The 21,519-nt window shown below is 39.0% G+C and overlaps 1 protein-coding gene across 1 annotated transcript in view; it reads right to left on the bottom strand.

Annotated features, from left to right (window-relative positions):
- Positions 1-21,519, bottom strand: part of KIF13B (kinesin family member 13B) — a 125,394-nt gene that overhangs the window by 27,607 nt on the left and 76,268 nt on the right. The window contains exons 15-31 of the mRNA XM_059832010.1: positions 21,294-21,380; positions 20,099-20,289; positions 19,046-19,256; positions 17,754-17,916; positions 16,593-16,739; positions 15,949-16,098; positions 15,142-15,270; positions 13,387-13,557; positions 12,338-12,495; positions 10,917-11,049; positions 9,753-9,899; positions 7,971-8,000; positions 5,998-6,097; positions 5,542-5,668; positions 3,948-4,003; positions 2,508-2,632; positions 1,195-1,371 (exon numbers count right to left, since the gene is read on the bottom strand). Of these exons, the coding sequence (XP_059687993.1) occupies positions 1,195-1,371; positions 2,508-2,632; positions 3,948-4,003; positions 5,542-5,668; positions 5,998-6,097; positions 7,971-8,000; positions 9,753-9,899; positions 10,917-11,049; positions 12,338-12,495; positions 13,387-13,557; positions 15,142-15,270; positions 15,949-16,098; positions 16,593-16,739; positions 17,754-17,916; positions 19,046-19,256; positions 20,099-20,289; positions 21,294-21,380 (2,302 nt within the window). The remainder of the gene's footprint in view (positions 1-1,194; positions 1,372-2,507; positions 2,633-3,947; positions 4,004-5,541; positions 5,669-5,997; positions 6,098-7,970; positions 8,001-9,752; positions 9,900-10,916; positions 11,050-12,337; positions 12,496-13,386; positions 13,558-15,141; positions 15,271-15,948; positions 16,099-16,592; positions 16,740-17,753; positions 17,917-19,045; positions 19,257-20,098; positions 20,290-21,293; positions 21,381-21,519) is intronic.

Here is a 21,519-nt window from a genome sequence, read left to right as displayed (position 1 = left end):
GGCGCCTTGCAGGGTTAAGAACTGGACTGTTGAATTAATGCAGAGATGAGTCATTCAAAGATGCTGCTGAGATGAACGCCCGGGAAAGGTTATTGGAGAGGATTTTTAGAAACCTAGCAAGAAAGCCAAAGATTCCGTGTCGAATAAAAACATCATTGACTAAATCTGTAGAAAACAGAATTGATGAAGACTTAACACAATTGTAATTATTGGCAGGCTCAATTTATCTATTTCATACTCTCTTCCATTCTGTATGACAAAAAAAAAAATCACTGTTCCCTTTCTGAGAAAAAGCTTTTGCCTGATTGAAGCACCAAGACCTGTAGTTCTTCTGCTCCTAGCACTAAAAGCAGTTTAGAGTTGCCTATAGGGTTTCTGGGTGTGACCACGCGTCTTCTGCTCTTGCTTCACATTTTAACTACAGATGTGCAAACAGAATAACAATTCAGGCTTTCTGCTTTGTCATTATCACTGCTAGGGGAAGCTGGATTCTGAAACAACGCGGAACAAACTCTTCCTCACCATCTTTCTCAAGAATTCAACATTTCTCAGGACATGATGCTGCAAATGGAATGACAACCTTCTGCTTTCCATTTATCAAACTTCCTGCTCTCACCTACATTTTATTGTAAGAGCACAAGCCAACTGGAAAACACAAAATACCAAGAGTGATTAACTTTGACAAATTACACAGGGGGACCTCTGCTCCAGCTATTGCTAGTTTATCTCTAAGTAACTGGACGCATAAATAGAAATGGTTAGCAGTAATGTGTGAACATACTATAGGAGTAGGGAGACACACAAGTTTCTTCTGATGCACAGTTTTTGCAAAACATGAAGTCCAAGCTCATGAGAAGTTAACTCATTCTACTTTTTCCAGTGATTGGGGATAAAGCCCTTAGTAGTTAATACAAATCATATTCAATCTCTCGTACTCATACTTAGATGCCATTGAGCGTTTAAAAAAGCCACATTATCATCCACAATATAAAAGATACTACGAAAGTTACTTGGTAGTTTGAAGTCTCTATGCATGCCATTGATACGGTGTTTCCATTCAGGCAGAGATGAAGGTAGACCCAAGAAAATAAGAGTCATAGCAGCAGCATATTGCACAAATCACAGCATTCCCCTCCTCAAGCAGTGATAAACATGGGACAGAATGAAAGTGTGAAGGATTATACAAAGATATACCTGTCTGCCATACACATTAACACAAATGCGCTTGCGTAACACTAATTGCATTTCTGCAGGGTGGCTGAGCTGGACAGTGGCCCTCACAATAAGGTAAACTCTTTCATCTGCTGCTGTTCCTTTACTGAGCTGGATACAGTCGTGGACTGTGGAATCCCATGAGGCTTCTGCTTTCACCTGCAAAGGAAAAAAATGTATCCTCTAATAAGCATAATTAGGTGTATAATTAACTGTAATTAATTAAGCATAATTAACAAAAATACATAATACATAAATTTTGAGAGTCAGCTTCTCCATTTCACTCCCTATGAAGAAAAATCCCTGCACTTTAGAGGAGGCCATTTAAAAATCAAGATTAGTTTGCCAAATGAAGATGTCGAGATTAAAAATGCCAACTTGCTCAAACTCTGGAATATTTCCTCTTGAAAAAAAGATCTTTGAATACCCAGGATCATTGCAAATAAATTATAAAATATGCAGAACTACAGGACCATTTGGCCTAATTCATTAAGATAAACCAGAGAGCAACAGAGATCGCAGTGAAAAAGTCTTCCATCACACCACACGAACTCTCCAATCTGTATTTGAGAAACAACTTTGCTGAAACATTTCTAGCAATACAGCAAAAGCTGGAATTTCTCTTCTTGAATGTTAAAATATAAGTATCACTGAAGAGTTAAATGGTTTATCTTCAAGGCATAAGAAAAACGGCCTGGTAGCCATCTTTCCAGGCTTTAAAAACAAAACAGAACAAAAAAACCTACCAAACCCATCAGCAATAAAGCTCTTCTAAGAATGTAAAAAGAAGTAAGTTTCAGAGTAAGGAGCAAAATTTTAAGGTAAAAGGATAAATCAGAGATTCTTCTAAACCTAATAGCAAAAATTATAAACCAACAACTGTAAAGTTGTAAAACTATGAGCTACGTGGCAAAATGGAGTATAATGACTATAGCAATGCAGAGGTAAATACGTTAGCTCTAGCAACAGTTAAGATTGTTTGGTTTTTCAGCTGGGGGCTTCCGTACTCTAATTTGCTCAGGGGTTTTGTTTTGTTTTTTTAAACATGAACTCAGTATCTCGAGCTTTTGTAATGCTTGGATTTAGATGAAGGAAGATCCTTGAGTTTTATTATTTTTCAAATCACGGTTCAAATCCTAGCAAATATTTCTTGAAAACAAAAAGTCAGTCATATAAGAAACAAGTGTTGTAACCTTTGTATGCCATCTTTGATGCATCATTGTCACATCTTAACATATTAAGAGAAGAATTAAAAGACTCCTAAACTAAATACACTGGTCTGTATCTCTGCTTACCTCACTATCATGATGCTTCACAATCTGCAGTTCAAAGAATTCCTCCTCCTCTTCTGCAACAAGAGTAGCATCCCACCCACCCGCTTCTGGGTCATCAAGGTTATCTTGGGAACTGAAGTCATCAGCTAGAAACAAAAGTGAATGCAGAAGGTGAGGAGACAGAAAGCAATTAATCCTTTTTAAAAACATCCGGCAAGTCATGTGTTCACATTTTCATCACTAACTCCCAGCCTGGCTACTTCAACTCTACCCATGTAAGAAAAGCTCCCCGCACTGTTCCACTTCGAAAAGAACCCATTTCTATACAGAACGCGTGCACAAAGATTTGGGGACACAGACTCAAGCATGCCTTATAAAGTCCTCTGTTGTGCGGGAATCTCCCGCAGCTGTAAACATCCCTTCCTTGCCCACAGGTACATTTTCAGCACTACTGCTCAACCATAGTAAGTACATTGCTCATTTGGCATTAGTTAGGTGTTGTGGTTTTTCTTAAATAAAGATAAGCTGCTGGTTGAACAAGTAAGAGTACAGTACTTTTAGATCATGATCAAACCAACCCTTAATCTGGTTTTTGAGAAGAAGCTTAACCTGTTCTGGCCCGAGTCCCTCACCAGGAATGAATTATTAACTAGCTCCTCTCTGAAGCCATTTGAGATACCAATGTGCCTTTTGAGGTGAACAAACCATAAATGTAAACAGCATTGCAACAAAGACCTCCTCACAACAGGCAGAACGTCACCTCCCCACTCTCACCTGATGCTTCTAATCGAGTGTTAACCCTCTTTTAAACATCGTAACAAGGATTTGTTCAACTGATTAGGCGCTGTTGGCTTCCCGGACTACTTTGGGCTTGCCAATTTCTTGGCTACAATTTGCCAACTTTGGTAGAAGTATCTGCCAAATACATTGTTCTACATCTTGTATTTGGATGCATTAAAACATACTTTGTTGAAAGAAACACATACAGTCACACTCTGTAAAACTAACTTGAGCTCACCATGCCACGGATTTTTTTATATACAGATCTTATTACCAGTGACTCCACATTTTCTTCTAAGTCATCAATAAAGAAATTATAGGATATAGCATCAGTGCTATATCCTTGTAAGTCCCCAGAAAGAACATGCCCAACAATAATTTTTTCTTTAACACTGGCTTTTGCTGTTCACTCCCTTCAGCATAATAATTTTACTATTTCTATTTTACTTACTAAGTATCTGCAAAATATCGGGATTATTAAAACCAATGGTTCCTTCCATGTAAAATGCTGTGTATTTTGCAACATTAAACAATACGTTTCAGTGAAAAATGTGCACTCTCAAATTAATCCACCTGCCATTCCAGGCATTTCTTCATTTTATTAGCTTGCTTAAATTCTATAATGTCATTGGTTGTACAAAGTTTGTTTCAAAGTACTCTGCCGTTTTAAGAACCACTTACCATTCAAGTCAAGGAAAATAACAGGAATGTGAGTTTCCATACCAGGCACAGGAGTCCTGAAATGTAAGACAGGGACAATGGCGGCATTTAAACTAACACAGATTTACCCAGCACACGTACCTTATGATACAAGCCCACAGTACATTACATTCAGTACAACCGCAATTCTAAGCCAGACCATTGATAACCTTGGCAAACAGCTTTATTTTAATTTACTGTTGCAGATTCAGAGAGACTCAACTAAATTGGTATTTCTTTTATACCAGCTCTCTTACAATTATTATATTCTTTGACCTCTGCTTTCAGAAATGTCTGCTCCCTCTAAAATGCTAATAGCAAAATTAAGTTTATTTACTCTGACGCTCAAGTTTATTAAATGCAAACCCCTCTGCATTAGTGATGGCAGTGAAGACAGCGGAGTGAGAGTCAGAAAATCCAAGTTTCTACCCTCACATCGATGTTGCCACCATACAAAGTTGTTACTCTTTCTGTAAAACATGTATTTAAGCATCAAAGCCGCCATATAAGGCATGTCTTTCAGATAACGGAAGAAAGGGTAACAGAGGTGGCGTTTTGTTTGTTTTTTAAATGAAATATTCCGTGGCCTAGCACTTTTAAGCTACACAACATTAATAAGGTACTAAAAATGCAGTATGAAGCACGAAAGACTTTAAGACTCCTTGTTGCAATCTTAGCGGTAAGAAAGGCTGTAGCCATCTCATGACAAACTTGGACTTGAACTTTATGGTGAACAAGAGCAGGCTGGAGTCTTATGGAATATATAAGGCGTTCAAATCATACTGAACATTTCCTCTGGTGCAAATGTGTTCAAAACAGATTCTTCCTCAAGCAAGTTTCCTGCAGCTCCACTGTTTTCAAACCTAGGCAAACACTTTGAAGTGAAAGTTGATGTGTTTCCAACAAGCATTTGCCATTTTTATGTGTCAGAAATACTAGCTTTAAACTTCAGCTTAAAACTCCATGACACCCAATTTCATCCATAAATATTGTCAGAGGTTTGCTCAGAAAAAAATTTCTGAAAGTTGGAAGCAACTGAAGACAAGAGGTTTGAAGTGAAACAACCTTGCTTCCTTATCTGCAGTTGTTACTCAGCTGCTACAGCACGGCAGTCTCAGTCTAGCGTAGTTTACTATTTTTAATGTTTAGAAAATTACATGGAGCACTTGCTGACTAAACAGACTTTGCACTCAAACCAGGAGCGCAACAAAATGCTCCTGTAGATGCAGTTTTATTATGACAGAGCCGTCTTTTAAGTGAATGAACTAGGTAATTAACATATTAGCTAATTTTTTTAAATGGTAAGTGCAGTGGTAATAAATATTGATTCTGTTTTTTCAGAAGGTCATAATTACACTCTGATCAATAATGGTATCGTTTACTAAATAGCATTTCTGGATTTCAGATACACAGCCTAATAAAATAATTTAAGCAAGAGCCCTAATTTTAACAACTTTGCTCATACAGTGTACAGAGGCCAGATTAAGGAAAGCAAAAAATGGCAACACGCCAAGCCAGGAGCAGGCCGTGCATCATTTTTATACTCATTCTTGCATATGGCAATGTATGTTCATACCACTCCGCTGGAGCTCCAGGGATCCCACTGCCAGCGGAAGGAACCATTACAGCATTCCTTTCTTCAGTGAGCGTTAGCCTCATCTCTAAAAGCTGTGCCTCCCGATCTGCATCATCTTCTGTTTTATCTGAAGAAGCAGGATGTCAGTCAGGACAACAGAGAGCATTTCTTACTCACTGCCTTTATCAAGTGTCGATGATCTTATACCATCATAATAGAATAAAATCCAGTCTGCTCAGAAATTCAGCCCACAAAGACGAAACACACAGTATACAAGAACAACGAACAATTTTATATGGGCTTCTCTAACGTTACTGAAAGCAAATTAACGGCGAGTTCAGAGATTCAACTCTCCATTATTTCTTTTCTAAATTTTACAATATATTGAGATAAAAAGTGTGTGTGCATGCCCCTCTCAACTATCACTATTGTTACTTTTAATAGTATTTTCCTTACCAGGCTTCCCAACAAGTTTTTGCAATTGCTGATCAAGATACTCCTGACGCTTTGTTAAGGCACACAGCCATTTCCGACGGAGCCTCTCCAAATCCCTATCCTGTAAAGAGGAAAGTAGTCATGTTAAATATTGACCCAGGAAAGCCAAGGTTTCCTATTTGTGGCTTGCACATTTCCTCAACCCTTCTGCTCATCCTGTACCCAAGAAGCAGATAAGACAGAGCAGACCTCCAATGAATCACTTAGCTCTTCTCTATTTTCTTTTGCACAGGACAACTTAAACAGAAACCCAGAATAGCTGAGGTTGGAAGGGACCTCTGGAGATTGTCTAGTCCAACCCCGCTCTGTGCCCAAAGCAGAGTCAAATACAGCAGCTTGCTCAGGGCTATGTCCAGTTGGGATCTGAGTATCTCCGAGGCTGGAAACTCCACAACGTCCCCAGGCAACCTGTTCCAGTGTCTGACCACTACCACGGTGTAAAAGAAAAAAAAAAAAGTTTCTTATGTGGAGACTCATTGCCTCTTGTCCATTCACTGGATACCACTGAGAAGAGCCTGACTCTGTCTTCTTTACCCCTTCCCATTTACATACATTGAAAAGATCCTGCCTGAGCCTTTTTTCCTCCTTGAAGCTAAGCAGCCCCAGATCTTTTAGCCTTTCTTCACAGGTCCAAACCCTTAACTTTCCACATCTTATTGGAAGTATTTTTGCTTGCGAGTCTGAGGCATCTCTTCCTCTAGCTGTTATTCTGTACTGCCCAGCTGAACAAGCTTCACTTGATATACATCTTCTTTGCCCCCCAATTAGTCTAAAACTCGCTAACCACTACCTTGTGGCAAAGCTCGAAACCCCAGTCCTTATTCACGACTCACCGTTCACACTCAGTGTTTAGCGGACTCATACTAGCAATCCCTCCCTGCCCCGCGTCATGCCACTGTCCCTAGTTATGGCATTTGCAACTGAGCCTTTTAAAAATATTTTTTCTTAAGTGCTCATGTCCTTCAACAAAAACATCGTGGTATCCTTAAGAACATTCAGTTCATTTGTCTCTGGTGTAGAAATGCTCAGAAATGATGAATGATGCTCTACATGAGGCTTGTTGGGTGCTATCAGCTCTGGGATGCCTTCAGGCAAGCCTCTTTTACGGCAACAGCAGTTCAGAGTCATTCCACATCAAACTATAACAAATACTTTGTCAAGAAAAATGGGTGGATGCAAGACTATAAACTACAGTTGTATTACTCACCCGCAGACCCCTACAAGTACGCTGGAATCTGTCAGAGAGCATTAAACCTAAATCTCTGGTTACTCACATTATACAAAGTTAAGATCTATAACGAAGATGATGTGCTTTTATTAAAGTTATTCACAAGAAGATGAAAAATATATCACAGGTATTGTACCTCATCAGTTCCCCTTTAAGGCTCAGGTTACTGTGACATTACAAACATTTTTGAAAAAAAGAGTGTGCTGATTTCAGTAGTTTTATCACTGTCATCTTAGGGCTCCAGGAACAGAATCCCCCTTGCTTGCCCAAGGGTTGATTACTATGCAGTATACTTCAGCTCTCAGACACACAGCACATTCATAATACGAAACAGCATGAAGTATTTTGACTGCACCTTTCAACACTGCCATGCCTGTTCCTGTTCTTAACGAGGACAACCTCAATCTAACCACGGTTTGTCAAGAAAGACGACTCCTTCCCTCAAAACATCAACACTGAAAAGCAATTGAATCTTGTTTTGGAAATACACATTAAGGCATCTTGTTCTTTCCCTTCCACCTCTCTAATCCACCATATGGCTTTGTAGCATAACAATCTATGCAATTCTTAAGCTTTTAGTCTCTTCAGAAGACAGGGTCTCTATATATCCAACCAGTACAGCAAAGATAACATGCTGTTCCTCCTCTAACATGTTTTAATCTGAAAATGTCTGAGTTTGTAAGAAGAGAGAATTCAAAATTTTTACCTGATAACTGTCCATTTCGTCCTCTTCTTCCTAGGCCAAAACACACAAACCCACGTCACTTTTTTTTTTTTATAGCAGGAAACACATTGAATGCAAAAGGTGTAACTATTTTATGCAATATTAGCAGTCTTACACAGAAGTCTGAGGTTAGCAATGCTACGATCATAGAACTAAAACACAGACATCCCAAGGATTTGTTGCTCTCAGCTCATCTAAACACAAACTAGAACAAACCAACAATTATAATGGAAAAATTTCACAGAAATATAACCATTAGAATTCTTCATAATTGGAAGCAAGTGGAATACTTAAATTGCCCTAAGAAAGAAATAGGAGTTACAGTGAAACAATTTGAAACCTGTTGATCGTGGACAGCAAAGACAAATGTGCTGTTTTACCTGTAAGAGTTAAGTACAATTGTTACAGCAAGCACTGAAAAATCAAAGTCTGGCATAAAGGATTCGAGGTAAGCTTGCTGCAGCATTTAAAGGAGAAAAACCGTAAACATCTAAGCCAATTGTTAGGGAGTTAGAATAACTCTGTCTGCCACACCAGGAGTCACAACGTAGACCTTCGACATTTTGATTTCCGCTGTTTTCTGATGAGAGACACCACCTTTCATTCTCAACAAACCAAAGCCTGCAGGCAGAGTCACTAGCAGAAGCATAATGGGGAATAAAAGCAATAATCTGCCTAGGATGCTGCTGAAAAGTGAGATTTCTGCAAAGGTGGGAAAAGTTTCCCTTTTTGTACCCCTGACATACAAGGGGCAAGGGACTGCTAAGGTTAGGAGACAACAAAAAACCCAACTACTTCAGACCTCAAAGGGAAAAACAATACTGATTCAGCAAAAAAAGGTGAGCAGACATGCATTGAATCATACTCTTGTCAACAATCTAAACATTGTGGAAAGCTGGGAGATGTCCCAAAAACTACTTGACATTTAGTTGGCCTTGTCTCAAGCACAGCAGCTAATCACGCAAGTCCAGAGACTTGCTTGTTCTGTTGCACTAGATTTTGGCTTGCTAACTCAGAGGAGTGACTAAATTTTAATTTAACTGTTGGGAGAAAAAAGTCAAACTGCACTAGAAACAGAGAGGAGCATTGCAAGAAGACAATCCCTAAAAACAGGTCAATATACTTGCAGTTTAAGATGAGATGCAGTGCTTCTGAGATTGTCAAACAACTGGCCAACATCTACTATGGGCCAACAACTGGCTTATGTAATTCTGACATTTGTAACTCAACGCTACTTGAGTATATGTTCCATTGATTTATTTTAATTTGAATACTTACTTAAAATTGCTATCGTATCTAATATTTGAAGTAAAATCTACTGAACAAACTCCTAATGAATTTTAGAAACTTTGGCATTTTCTTTTCTCCTTTGAATGGTGTGCTAAGGCTGTGCTGCTTTTAAGGATAGGGAAAAAAACCCCAAATCAGAAGAGACACAGAAGGTAGTCTTACAAATTTTATTTTTGCCATGGAAAATGATTTTTGATTAAGAGGAAGATCTTCCACAAAACTTCCTGAAAGACAGAAGTTTGGATTTAAACTATCCTGAATAATCCCTAAAACCACCATCAAAGCAATTCTAACAATTCTTCTTGTCATTGCTTTATATGTTTAAGAAGTAGGTTCAAAAAATCCCCCAAAAACCAAACTAAAAATTAAAAAACAGTGGAGTTGCCTCCAACTGCAAAAAACTTACAATATTACTTTATGCTTTTACATGTCTTGGAAATAGCCATAGCTGACCGGAAATATTCAGACTCTTACCTGATAATTTTCAGGTACTTTTTGTGACTTGACATGTTTTATTTGAACACAGCCAATTCCAACAGATAATATTGATTCCTCCATCAGTGGCAAAGTCCCAGATTCCTGTACAGATCTCACTTCAACCTGGATTCGTCGAGATTGCCCCTGCCCAAAAGAACAATTTGAAATGCTTGGAAAAAAGAATTTAAAATGCTGAAAGCTTAATGACAGAGAGACCTCTACTGGCAGTCATTTGCAAGCAACATTCTATTTTTATTTTGCGAAAAACAAAGTGGCGAGTACTGCAATCTCAGTGACCCAGTGTTCAAGAGATACCCCTTCTGTTGCAAGGATTTACATTTACAGGATTTATGTATTTACAGAAGTAGTTTAGCATTCAGCAACTCCCCAGTTTATTTTCTGGAGGGTTTTCAAAATGTACACTTATAGGATTTTATTTTTAATACTTCCGAAGGCGGAAAATAGGATCTCTTCCCCACCTACAAAAGAGGAGAGAAAATAGTCTAACTTGGTATCTACTGGCATTCCAGTGAACTTTTCCTGACTCTAGCGTCCTTGACTGAAAATTCTTACCCACTGATGCTATCAGTGCATCAAAGTAACTGCTCTTTAGTAAAAGCCATAGAGGGGAAAAAAAAAAAAAAAAAATAATCAAAGGAGTTGGGGAGTTCAGAGGGGCAGCCTGTATCTAACTTTTACTAATTCCTAGTGTTCTCTGGGCAATAGCTTATCACTTAAAAATGTTAACTACTCAGTTAAGCATTAACAATTTAATGCGTGTAGAATTCATAGAACAAAGGAGCGGTTGGCTGAAAGGATCAAATAAAGGGGAACTCTGGACCTCTTTAAAAAATAATTAAGTTCAGTCGAGACTGATGTCCTTTCTACCAGGTGCTATCACAGAACAGGGAACAGAACATAGCAAAAAGATTACAGGTAAGCCTTTGACTACCTTTACACCTGAGCTTCTGCACGCTGGCAGTTTCACAGAACACAGAGGGACTCCACTTTCTTCTATTTTATGCCTGTTTTACACAAGATCATATTTTGCATCTACGCTTAACAGTTCCTTGGACATCATCCCTTTACCATACCAAACAGAAGCTTCTTAGCTTTCCGCAGGCTCTTGTCACAGCTGAAATCCTGCACATGCCCCCTTACCTGTCTGAGCTGGAAGATGCCTCCTGTGCACACATCCTTGGCAGGAGTCACCTCAACTGGGCAATACTCCCCATTCTCATTCAGCTCTAGAATTTGAACCCAGAGTTCTACTTTTCGGGTTACTTCACTCCACCTGCAAAACACATCAAATACGTCTTTTTTTTTCCCCCCCAAAAAAAAGAAAAAGAAAAAAAAGACTGCAGATTGAAGAAGCAAATGAACACTTCAATAGGTGTGCTGTTTGTGACTATATAGGGCTATTAGTTGTGCAGCTCTTACAAATATTGCTGACAGCTATTTTAGTCAAAGAAATAAGCCTTTTCTTTATTCTAATATGAAAACCAATCCCACTAGATTCTAACATTTAAGCTCTGGTCTCAACTACTGCCACAGAAGCCCAGCGTTGTCAGTGCAATCAGATTCATACAGAAGACAGCAGAATGAAATATGACATTGTATCACAAGCTTCTGAGATTCAGGGCACTTTCCTGCACTACTTCATACTACTACCTTCTCTCCAATTCTTCCAAGAGCTTAAATAAGAAACAGCCACTTTCATAGTACCTCAAAATTAAAAAGGAAGAAGGTACTTACTACTCAGCTACCAAACATAACTCACTATTTTATAGCCTCCTTTTTCCATCTCCTTTTTGCCATATTTTCCTGACTTTTCTTTTAAACTCCCCTATATATAGCTTAATACTCAAGATGCTCAACGCAAGCTTAGGCTGGAAGTAAAAAGAGAAATAACTGCCAATAAATTAAGGTGCAAAGCTGCCTTTAATTGGGGAGAATTTACATTTAAGAAAATGCTACTAAGCTTACTTTGGGGACAACAAACAGCTGCCAGCATAAAAGCAACCCCCTTCAGTCTAAATTACTATACTGTTGCATATTTACTCCAATTGAAGTAATTAGCAATATAGCTTTTCCAATGGAAGCATTACAGTGATGACATTTCATGGCAAAGAATGAATTGGAGTCAGACCTTGAATAAATGTATCAGCATACACTCAGAACAACATCTTGCCGTTTTAGACTTGATAGCTCTTTCTGGCGCAGACTAGCATAACAATATAAAGGAAAATAATCAGCTTGCTCTTTTGTAAAACACCACTTATGCACTTGAGTTTGCCTAAATAAAAGGGGCTTCGAAGTCTTTCAAGTTCTACCACTTTTATTTTGAAACAGAGATGGGCATTTCTCCTCTTTCACTCTTTTAAAGCCTACTGACACATCGCATGGTGTTTTTCCAATAGACAGAGTCCATTTACTATAGTCTAACGGACACAGTCTCAGACACACGTTCAGTTGTCTTCAGTTCAAGATTTGACTACTTAGCCCAAACCTGCTTCAAAATTGGGCACCTCAGACAGTGATTTTTCAAAATTCTAAACCAAGGATCTATTTTCCATATTTACCTGTCACGGAGGCTGCGTGTTTTGGCTTGAATTATTCCCAAATCCCACAAGGCAGGATTTTTGCGGTCACCACTCTGCTTGTGCCCATATACTTCAATTGCCAAAGCACCATCATAAAGATGTTCCATGAAGTCTTCGGAAATATTTACAGAAACTTCCTGTACGTAAGCAACAAATCAATTGATGACTGACTACACAACGACCCTGGTCCCCAAGACACAATACAGAGGAAAGGAAGAACTGTCACCTCAGTTCGTAAAATCAGGAGGCAAGGCAAAGATACATGATTTGCTGAAGATTAAAGCCTATAAAGAGCTAAAAAAATGACTGCATGCTGTTCCAAGTCCTGATCCAATGATTCAAAAAAAAAAAAAATCGTATGTTCTAATGTTCAGAATCAGAAAATCAAAACTCATCACAAGGTATTATATCTATTTTACAAATGGTAAGTGGAATAAATTGCTCAGTGTAATGACAAATGATATAAAGAACAAGATGAGAATGCAGGTGATTGGCTGGCATTCATCTAAGCTGACTTTAGATATCTCTAATAGACATGCCTCTACTCAGACAGTTGCTCAAAAGCCCATAGGAAGAAATAGTCTGTTTTAAGACACACAACCTAACTTCAACATCTACATTAGGCTAACAGGCATCATGTCCCAGGACCGGGACATTTCTCTCCACTACATCAGAGTGTAGAGTGATCAGCTCAGATATGGACATCAAATGTACTCAGATGAATATCGCTCCTCCATTACCCACACTAAAAATGCTGCTGAATGTGAAACTCCACCATAAGCATCTCCGCTGAACAGACTGCTTTCCTTTATTAATCCACTTCTTCATCTTCTGTGATTTTTGTACAAGTGAACAGTGTAGTATAATCAAACTTCTATGGACTCTGAAGATGTTTCAAGTTCTTATTAAAGATGGGTATCAGCCTCACAAAGTACAATAATGAGAGCAAAGAGGCAACTGTTGTGCAAGCATAAACCTGCTTCTTCTGCCTACAGTTGCATTAATAAAACAAACAAAAAAAAATTTACATTGCAGTGATCGAAGACAACCATGCACCGTGGTTCCTTGCTGATGGAAGACAGGGAAGGATCCACCTCAGGCGCAACGTTAACTGGCTCCAGTTGATCCCAGAACGTGTATTTGCAGAACACAAAGTTGGAGAGGTGCTGTGGCAAACCTGTAGCCTGAAGTATTTTAATCTAGAAAAAGAGATGAGAAACAAAGAAAAAGCTCTTATTCATTAGGCATAGAATTAAAAATATCTCCTGTTAGAACAATGTTATTCTGTTCCACTGCAAAGGATAACAAAAAAAGAAAGGAGCAAGCCAAAAGACTTTACAAAATGCGAATTTCTGCATTGATATACACTGGAGACAATATTTGGAGTGCACCAGCTGAACACCACCACTAGATGTCAGCAGGCACATATTTCTTGGGAGTGAAAGCTAAAGGTACCAATTTTACAAACTCACCAAAACAGTTTATTAATTTTTAATGGTGAGATGCACCAAAAACTTTATAACTGAAGAGGAATACAATAAAAATTTCATACTTCTACAAATACTGGCCCCCTTATTCTGCAAAATCCTTGTCTGAAGATACTACTTGTCCTTATTCTTTGATGCTAGAAACAATACAAAAATAACCCCAAGAATAGAAAAGTAGCCTGTCCCCTCTTTTTCAAAATCAAGGCCAAATAGAAACAAAATGTTTTGAATATACTTTCTGATCTAAACAAAGCCATCATATTAACCATATTATTTAAAATACTTCTATTTGCCATTTGTCAAATTAAGTTCTGATGAGTTGGGCTTCTATGGTAAGACCCTCAGGAGAGTCTGTTTCCTGCAACAGTGCCCCATACTGCTCGCAAGCACATGGAGCTCTACGGGACAGGATAAAAAGTGAAAAAGAGTAAAGTTGCCCCAAATTGTTCATATTGTCCAGAAGCCAGCAAAGCAGGGGTTCCACTCCCTCTAGTGCTTTTTGCCTCCCTCTTTTCTTACCTGTAGCTTGGCCTATCTTGCATTTTACTACAACACAGAACTGCTAGTAAATCCTTCCTGCCGACTTTCTTTTTATTATTAACAATAATAAACACGCCTGCATATATTTCACAAAATACTGAATATTGAGAGAGAAATACTGAGACAGAATGATTCACAGAACAATGGGAGTTTATTAGATTTTATAAGTTCTTTTGAATTAGATATTGTAGCTCCAATCCTAGTGCACAGATCGTCCATGTCTTCCAAGACTACAATAAACTGTCTGGGGTAAGACTGTATGCATATACATATAGATTAATGAATACCTTGCAGACTTAAAAAAACCAACAAACATCATGCAGTTTGAAAGGAACAAAAACCATCTAGTTCTCTTGTATTATTTCAGCCACTCCAGAAACAAAGTATCGTGAGAAAAGACCACAAAGCAGCGCTTCAAGACAAACACTGGGCACCAGGACATTACACAAGGCCATGAAAACAAATACAGCAAAAGTATTAAACTCTGTACATACAACTGAATAAGTAGGTACCGATAAATTATTTGCTTTTTTTTTTTTTACTCCTGAAACATCAACAGAATTTCATATCGTCAATCAATGAGTTTAAAGACAGGAATCTGCCTGTGTAGCTGAATACTGGAAGCGAACATGGTGCACAAGGTTACAAAGAGACACGTAACGTCCAGAAGCCAATGCGCCAGGGATTTCTTCATTTTAAGATCTGGGATGGAAAGAGAGAAGGTTGCTCAGAGGTTGGGATATATCTGGAACTCACCCGGCAGACAAGTTTTCTCTCCTGAGTGTCATTTTCATTTGAATAGTCTGGACTATCCTCGCCTCCAACCAACCTGTCGTCTATCTCTCCACTCACTCGAACAACTTCAACGTGGAGACGACCCGATACCTGGTAAGAAAGGAGTAAGAATTACTTCTGTGCCAGAAAACAGCGGCAGGTTCATCCCTTTTCAAGTAACTACAACTACTGCTGTTTCCAGTCTTGTAAGCAGACAACATTTTATTCCTTTCTATTGTTTTGCACTGTGCATTTGTTGCACCAGATGAAGAATTCTTTGGAGCAAGAATCAAAGTGCCTTTGTTGTAAAACCATAAATAACCCCTAGAGAGACTTCGGGAGCAGCATACTGCAATCTCAGTCACCTTCACGCCAGTCTCTAGAGAGTCTGCAAAGTGCACATGTGATGCAGAGCACAGAGAATGTTGCCTGGTATGCTCCAGCTGCCTTTGAAGTTGTTCTTACAGTGTATATTTAAGAGGCTATTCTTGATGGTAGTCAGTGAAACCCAGTGGAGCTATAGCTCATACTTATTCTACTAAGTATTTATTTTGGGCTGCTTCGTTCAGAAAGGTGCTCACAAAGCTTTCTCCTTTCACAATCCCTACGCTGGAATTCAGAGCTGTCTAAACAACTCTAGTAAGGTATTATGGGATTTGCATAATTCCAAATTGTTAGCAAAGAGCTTGTGCACATGAAACTGGAAAACATCTACTATATACTGGTAATAAGATCCACGGGCTGTAATTAAACAGTTGAGTAAGGATAGATTATAGAAGAATGACAAACCTCTCCCTTCTGATTGATGATTGGAACAGCATATTGTAGCTTCACATCATAGAACAGACACTCAAGAAAAACATTGGCCACTCCGATAAGGCTGTGGTTTTCCTGCTCATCGTAGAATGGATCAGCTCGTCTGAAGTAAGCTCTCATCACCTTCAATCAAATTCAGAATAATGTAAGAAAAACAAAACTTTTCATGAAACAGTTTTCGGTGTTGCACAACCAGCCTAGTGAAAATAAAATGGACTCAAGCAAGAGGCCAGATTAGATCACAAGAAGAATAGAAACTTGAATTTTACTTTGGACCGAGCATAAGGTCTGTCCTCAGCAAGTTCTCTTTAATGTTGTCAGATACAGAGAAGTCAGCCCAAACATCAACTCCTGTTGTGTTTACTTATTGCTTCTTATTGTATGCCCAGTTTGGTCACCAAACTGTGCACGCAAACAAGTATCAAAGTGACAAGATAAGGGTTAATGAAATGCTGAAGATCCGCTGCAGTACTAGGAAAAGGAAAGGCTTTGGAAAACTTGTCTCTTTGCATATCCCCTTCCCCACACCCCAAAGATTTTCTCACATCTGCTTAAACAAAAAAATTTAACAGGGATGTAATTCTACCAGCACAATGCTGGAGTAATTTTTTACTTACTGGGTTGTCTTCCTCACAGTCTTTCCACTCCTGGTAAAGATCTCTCATATCTACCAGTCGATTCTCCAGCTTTTCCAGTGACCAAATCTGTTTGCCTTTCCCTTTCCTTCTCACCTGAATAGCAGGCTCACTGAGAATTGCGCCTCTCTGTGAAGGAATTAGAGAGATATCAATAAAGAATTCATGTCACAACAATGAAAAAATAGTTTAAAAACAATAAAAAACTGAGAACATCTTTGGAAAAAGCTTGGATTTCATTCTTTTTTTTATTCTAGCTTGAGCAACCAAATTCTAGCGTGACAGACTCTGAGTTCAGCTGTCACAGTACATTCACATTCAGTTTAACTGTGAAGTCTAATCACAGCTGAGGGCACTAGTTTCCGTGAATTTTCACCTTACATAAGTGTTACAAATGTGAAATGCTTAAATATTCCTAAATATCCTCAAGTTACAGCAGGCCTGGAGTTCCAGCTAAGGTTACTACTGTCTGCAGCTTTCAACTTGTGCAGACACTTAACCCTCTTTACCATCCTGTTTCTAGATGTGCCAAAAGACTGCAAGAAAAACAAGCAACCGAGAGAAACTTCTAAAGCAACTGACAAAAAAATCTAATCCTGGAATAAAATACATCTACTGTACTAAAGACAGCCTGACCATCACCAAAATATTGATCTGACCTCAAGAACAGAAATTTCCAGTCTGAGACATGGAAATCTGGGTTCAGTTCCCTCCTTCCAAAATTTCTAAGATGCCTGGAATCTAAATCCTCTCTGCTCCAGTTCCTCCCTGTACAATGGGGATGACAGCATTTTCTCAACTCACTAGGATGATGTAAAGCCAAATGTCCACAAGGTGATGGTAAATACTTGAAATAGAAGTTACCTAACCTGCACAGATTTTATCGCTCTGCAACAGAAGCAAGTGTGAACTTCAACGTCAGTGGAAAGGTCTTGCACCATAACATGTATCAGTAAGCTAGCACTTTATAAGACTTCCATGGTAACAAAGTAAGATAAGGATGTAGCATGCACTAACAGAGCCATGTTTAATGCACATGAATAGACTGGCAAACTATCTAGACCATTAAAGACAGAATACGACAACTCTGAATGCTGCGGGGCAAACATACTGAATAATTTAGTTCCATTAGGGCTACCTTACCTTACTGTTAGCATTAAGGCTTGAAGCTGGGATCTGGAGGGTAACTTTATACTCTGTCCTCTTGTCCAATTCCTCTCCGATAAAATTGGCTTCTCTCACATACAAATTGGCTTTAACAATCTGCTCTCGCAGCTTTCTCAGGCTGTGGGTCAACATTTCTTCTCTAGAAGGGGATTTGGAGGGGGAGACAGGAAAAATCGTGGCATTCAAGTATTGAAACTGAGTGCAAAACAAATGATCACTTGACAGGAAGGAGTCTTAACATTCAGCTTTTTAAACACAAAAATCAGACAAATTAAATTGCATTTCTTCTGGGGAAAAAAAAAAAAATTGTATTAATTTAGCAGTATGAACATTAGCATACTGCTGGCTTTGGCAGCTTCTCCATGCATCTGCTGAACAGTCAGCTCTTGTGTGGCTTACTCCAGAATTTCCCCACCACAGATGTGGATGTTCCATCTTACAGAGAAAGATTTATTCAGACACCATGACCCACTTGCTCCCTGGCAAGTGTGAGAGAGCGCCAACTGTGCAGCACAGGAATCTGGTACCACAAAATATTCCAGACACACAGCTAACACCTTGTTAAGACTGTCTTAAATATTTTTGATTTCAAAAGTTACTTCTCTAGCCATATAAATCAGATTTGTGTTTTCTCATTACAATGTCTTTACCATACTCATTGTTTTAGAGTACGTTTCATCTTGCTCCTGCAGCTGCTGTTTTTGACAGTAATACTGGAAACAATCATTTACAGGCTGAAGTAAATAACCTCAATGCAATTGCCTACAAGAGGCAAAGAGGACAGTGGCCCCTCTGTGGTTACTAAACAGTTTTTGCAATGCTCTGGATCAAAATTCTTTGTATCCTCCTCTTACTCCCTCTTCTTTCTGCGCTCTTCTGGTTGCCAGGACCTGCCCAGGTCAGACAGATGGATGTGAATCAAGAGGAAAAACAACCTTCCCAGCAGCTGCGTCATGATCCACAGAAGAACAAACTCATGGAGGGGTCCCAAAATTTCTTCCAATCACTCACCTTTAGTCAAATTTGTTGCCGATCAGGACAGAGTTTCTCCTGAACAACAAAGCAGGCACTCATTCTTTCTCATCTTTTCTAGCATTATAGGCCTGATTGTTCTTAGACTGGTATTTTCACTCTGTCCTCCCCAACCCCCTGCAGGAGTCCTCTCAGAAATTTGGCAGAGGTGTGCAATGCAATTAAAATCTTGCAAAATTCACTAGCACCGAAGAACTTTAAATGAACACTCCTGATGGTCCGATTTGATTACCCACCTCTCCTCCGCCCACTGCCGTATGCGCTGCTGAGCGCTGGGAGAATGAAAGGAGAACCTGTCCATGCTGCGGAAATGCTGCTTCTCTGGCGACAGTCGCCTTCGCAATTGCTCCAGTTCATGTTCATACATCAGTCTCTGTCGTTCAAGCGCAGATCTCTTCTCCTCTTCGTGTTGCTGCTCCAGGCTTTGCAAGATTGACTGCATTGGATCTAAGCAGATGTTGAAAACAAAGCAGCTAGTACTTTTGGGGGTCAAATACCTGCTAATCATAAAATTAAATGGAAACAATCACATAATGAATATGGGGCAGAGACAGCGGACTCCCAAATACAAGATCTTTCCCACGTTCTGCTGCAGATATGCTCCATGACCTTGAGCAAGGCACAAATTACTATTATTTGGTACTTCCCATCCCAATTCTATATCTGCAGTTATCCACGTTAGGGACTGCAGTAGCCACTGAAATCCATGGTGAAGAACGCCCTGGAGAGTAAACATAGTTAGCATATAGAAGGAGGAAGAGATTATATTTTTGCTGTAATGCATATTAAAAAAAAAATGCTGCTCAACTGCAGAGTGAAATAAACATGTACAGAACAGACTGGATGGATGATTTAAGAGAACTGAGAAAAGGGAAAGACCAAGCTGAAAAAACCGAACTTCCTCCTGTTTCCCAAAATAATGCCGTTCTGGGACAGCTACATAAGACCGCAAAAACTGAGGAACATGGTTTCAGAGATAGTAATCACTACAGTTAATGCCCGAGTGAGACAGAACACAAGAAAAATAAACAACAAAGTGAAAACACTTTGATTTGAGGCTGCAGTTCCACCAGTATTCCAGTTTTGGCTTTTTCCTCAACAAGAACTGCCAAACAAAATATTCTGTGGTGGTTTTCTTCCCCCTCAAGTGCTAAAATGGCTACGATGAGTCATTCACAAGAAAAATTCTCCAGTAGGAAGTTATAAGGGAAAAAGTCTGCGGTTAAGAGTCCCCGAAGATGTAACCTCATATTCTGTACCCATTTCCAACAATTTCTGCTGCTTCTTACCATTACTACCAAGTGCCTTCATAGTGACTTCCATCTGGGCGTATTCATAGCTGAAGTTAATCTCACTAGACACTTCACTGGAATTGTCTCCATCTATGTCCAGCTGCTCAACACTATTACTGCACTTCATAGAGTTATCTCGTTCTTCATCCTCATGATCTGCCTTCTTTTTCTTCTTTGGCAAATTCAGCCTTTAAATAAGAGGAACTTTTTTAAAGAACTATTAATTGCTCAAATTTGAAACAAAGGGTTGCTTTCAAAGATTATTAAAATTAAGTAGATTACCCAGATCGGTAGATTTTTTTCCCCTTTCAAAATTTGTTGATGTCCCGTGAGCGTAGTTTTCCTCACGGTAAACAGGGGAGTTCAAGGCAAACTAACTAATCCATTCTACACTCCAGTAATAGAGAGTACCTGATATTACTAATCATATAGTTTAGACAACTATGAATTTTTTCAGTCATCCCATATCCAAATAATTTAAAGGCAATAATGAAATTATATCCCACTTTTTATGCAGATTCTTCTTTCAAGCATAAAAGAAAACAATTAAGTTTTAGATTATTATTTAAATCCACTGATCTTTAAGGTACTTCAGACCAGACACAGAGGATTTCAAGAATAGTCTTTCACAGAAAACTTCTGCCAGTGATTCTGCCTGATACAGGAAGGTCTCAGGTATGACTGGAGCTGGAACTCCAGGGAACAGAGAACACAGAGCCCTTGTAAGATCCGGATCACTGGATAACATAGGTCAAAAACCTAACACCTTAGCTGCCAAATCCAAAAGGCAGCCTATCCAAGTCAAAGCTTGGGTGTAATATTTTCACGGTGGAAGAGAAAGTACTTGATATTAATGTGGTACCGATCCACATTAAAGTTACCACCTCAAAAATTAAACCTCTTCAGTGAGATAATGGTACTGATAACTACAGTAAGGTCCTCATCAGCAAGGTTACGGTCCCTTGAAAATACAAGAAGTTAAGTCAGCCTATTGCTCTGAAACTACAATCATGTACAGTTGCTACGACATCTGGCATTCAAGAACAGCCAAATGTCAGCATCCCCTTTAGAATCCCAATGAAAAAGAAATCACCTCCTCCTGCAGCCTGAACGCTCCACTGTCATCTTTCCTTACACCTTATGGTAAAACAAAGTTGGCGCAAACTTACAATTTCTTTAGTATCTTTTGTACCTGAAGAAGTGGTTGTTTCCCCACAGTATTCTGTCTCCATGATGTAGCTGGATAGGACACACGACAGCAGAACCATTTACGAACGTCCTGTGAAAAGGTAAAAATCTAAAGCAAATGCATTTATGTAAGGCTTCATTTTTTTTCCAGTACTACTTTACTGTAACTAGTTAAGGTAGGAGAACAGGTTTGCGGGTTGCAAACAGGCAAAATATCCCCAGGAACTTCA

The sequence above is a fragment of the Gavia stellata genome, chromosome 2 (genome assembly GCF_030936135.1).
Source record: "Gavia stellata isolate bGavSte3 chromosome 2, bGavSte3.hap2, whole genome shotgun sequence".
Taxonomy (NCBI): Eukaryota; Metazoa; Chordata; class Aves; order Gaviiformes; family Gaviidae; genus Gavia; species Gavia stellata.
This window is presented reverse-complemented; position numbering and strand designations above follow the sequence as displayed.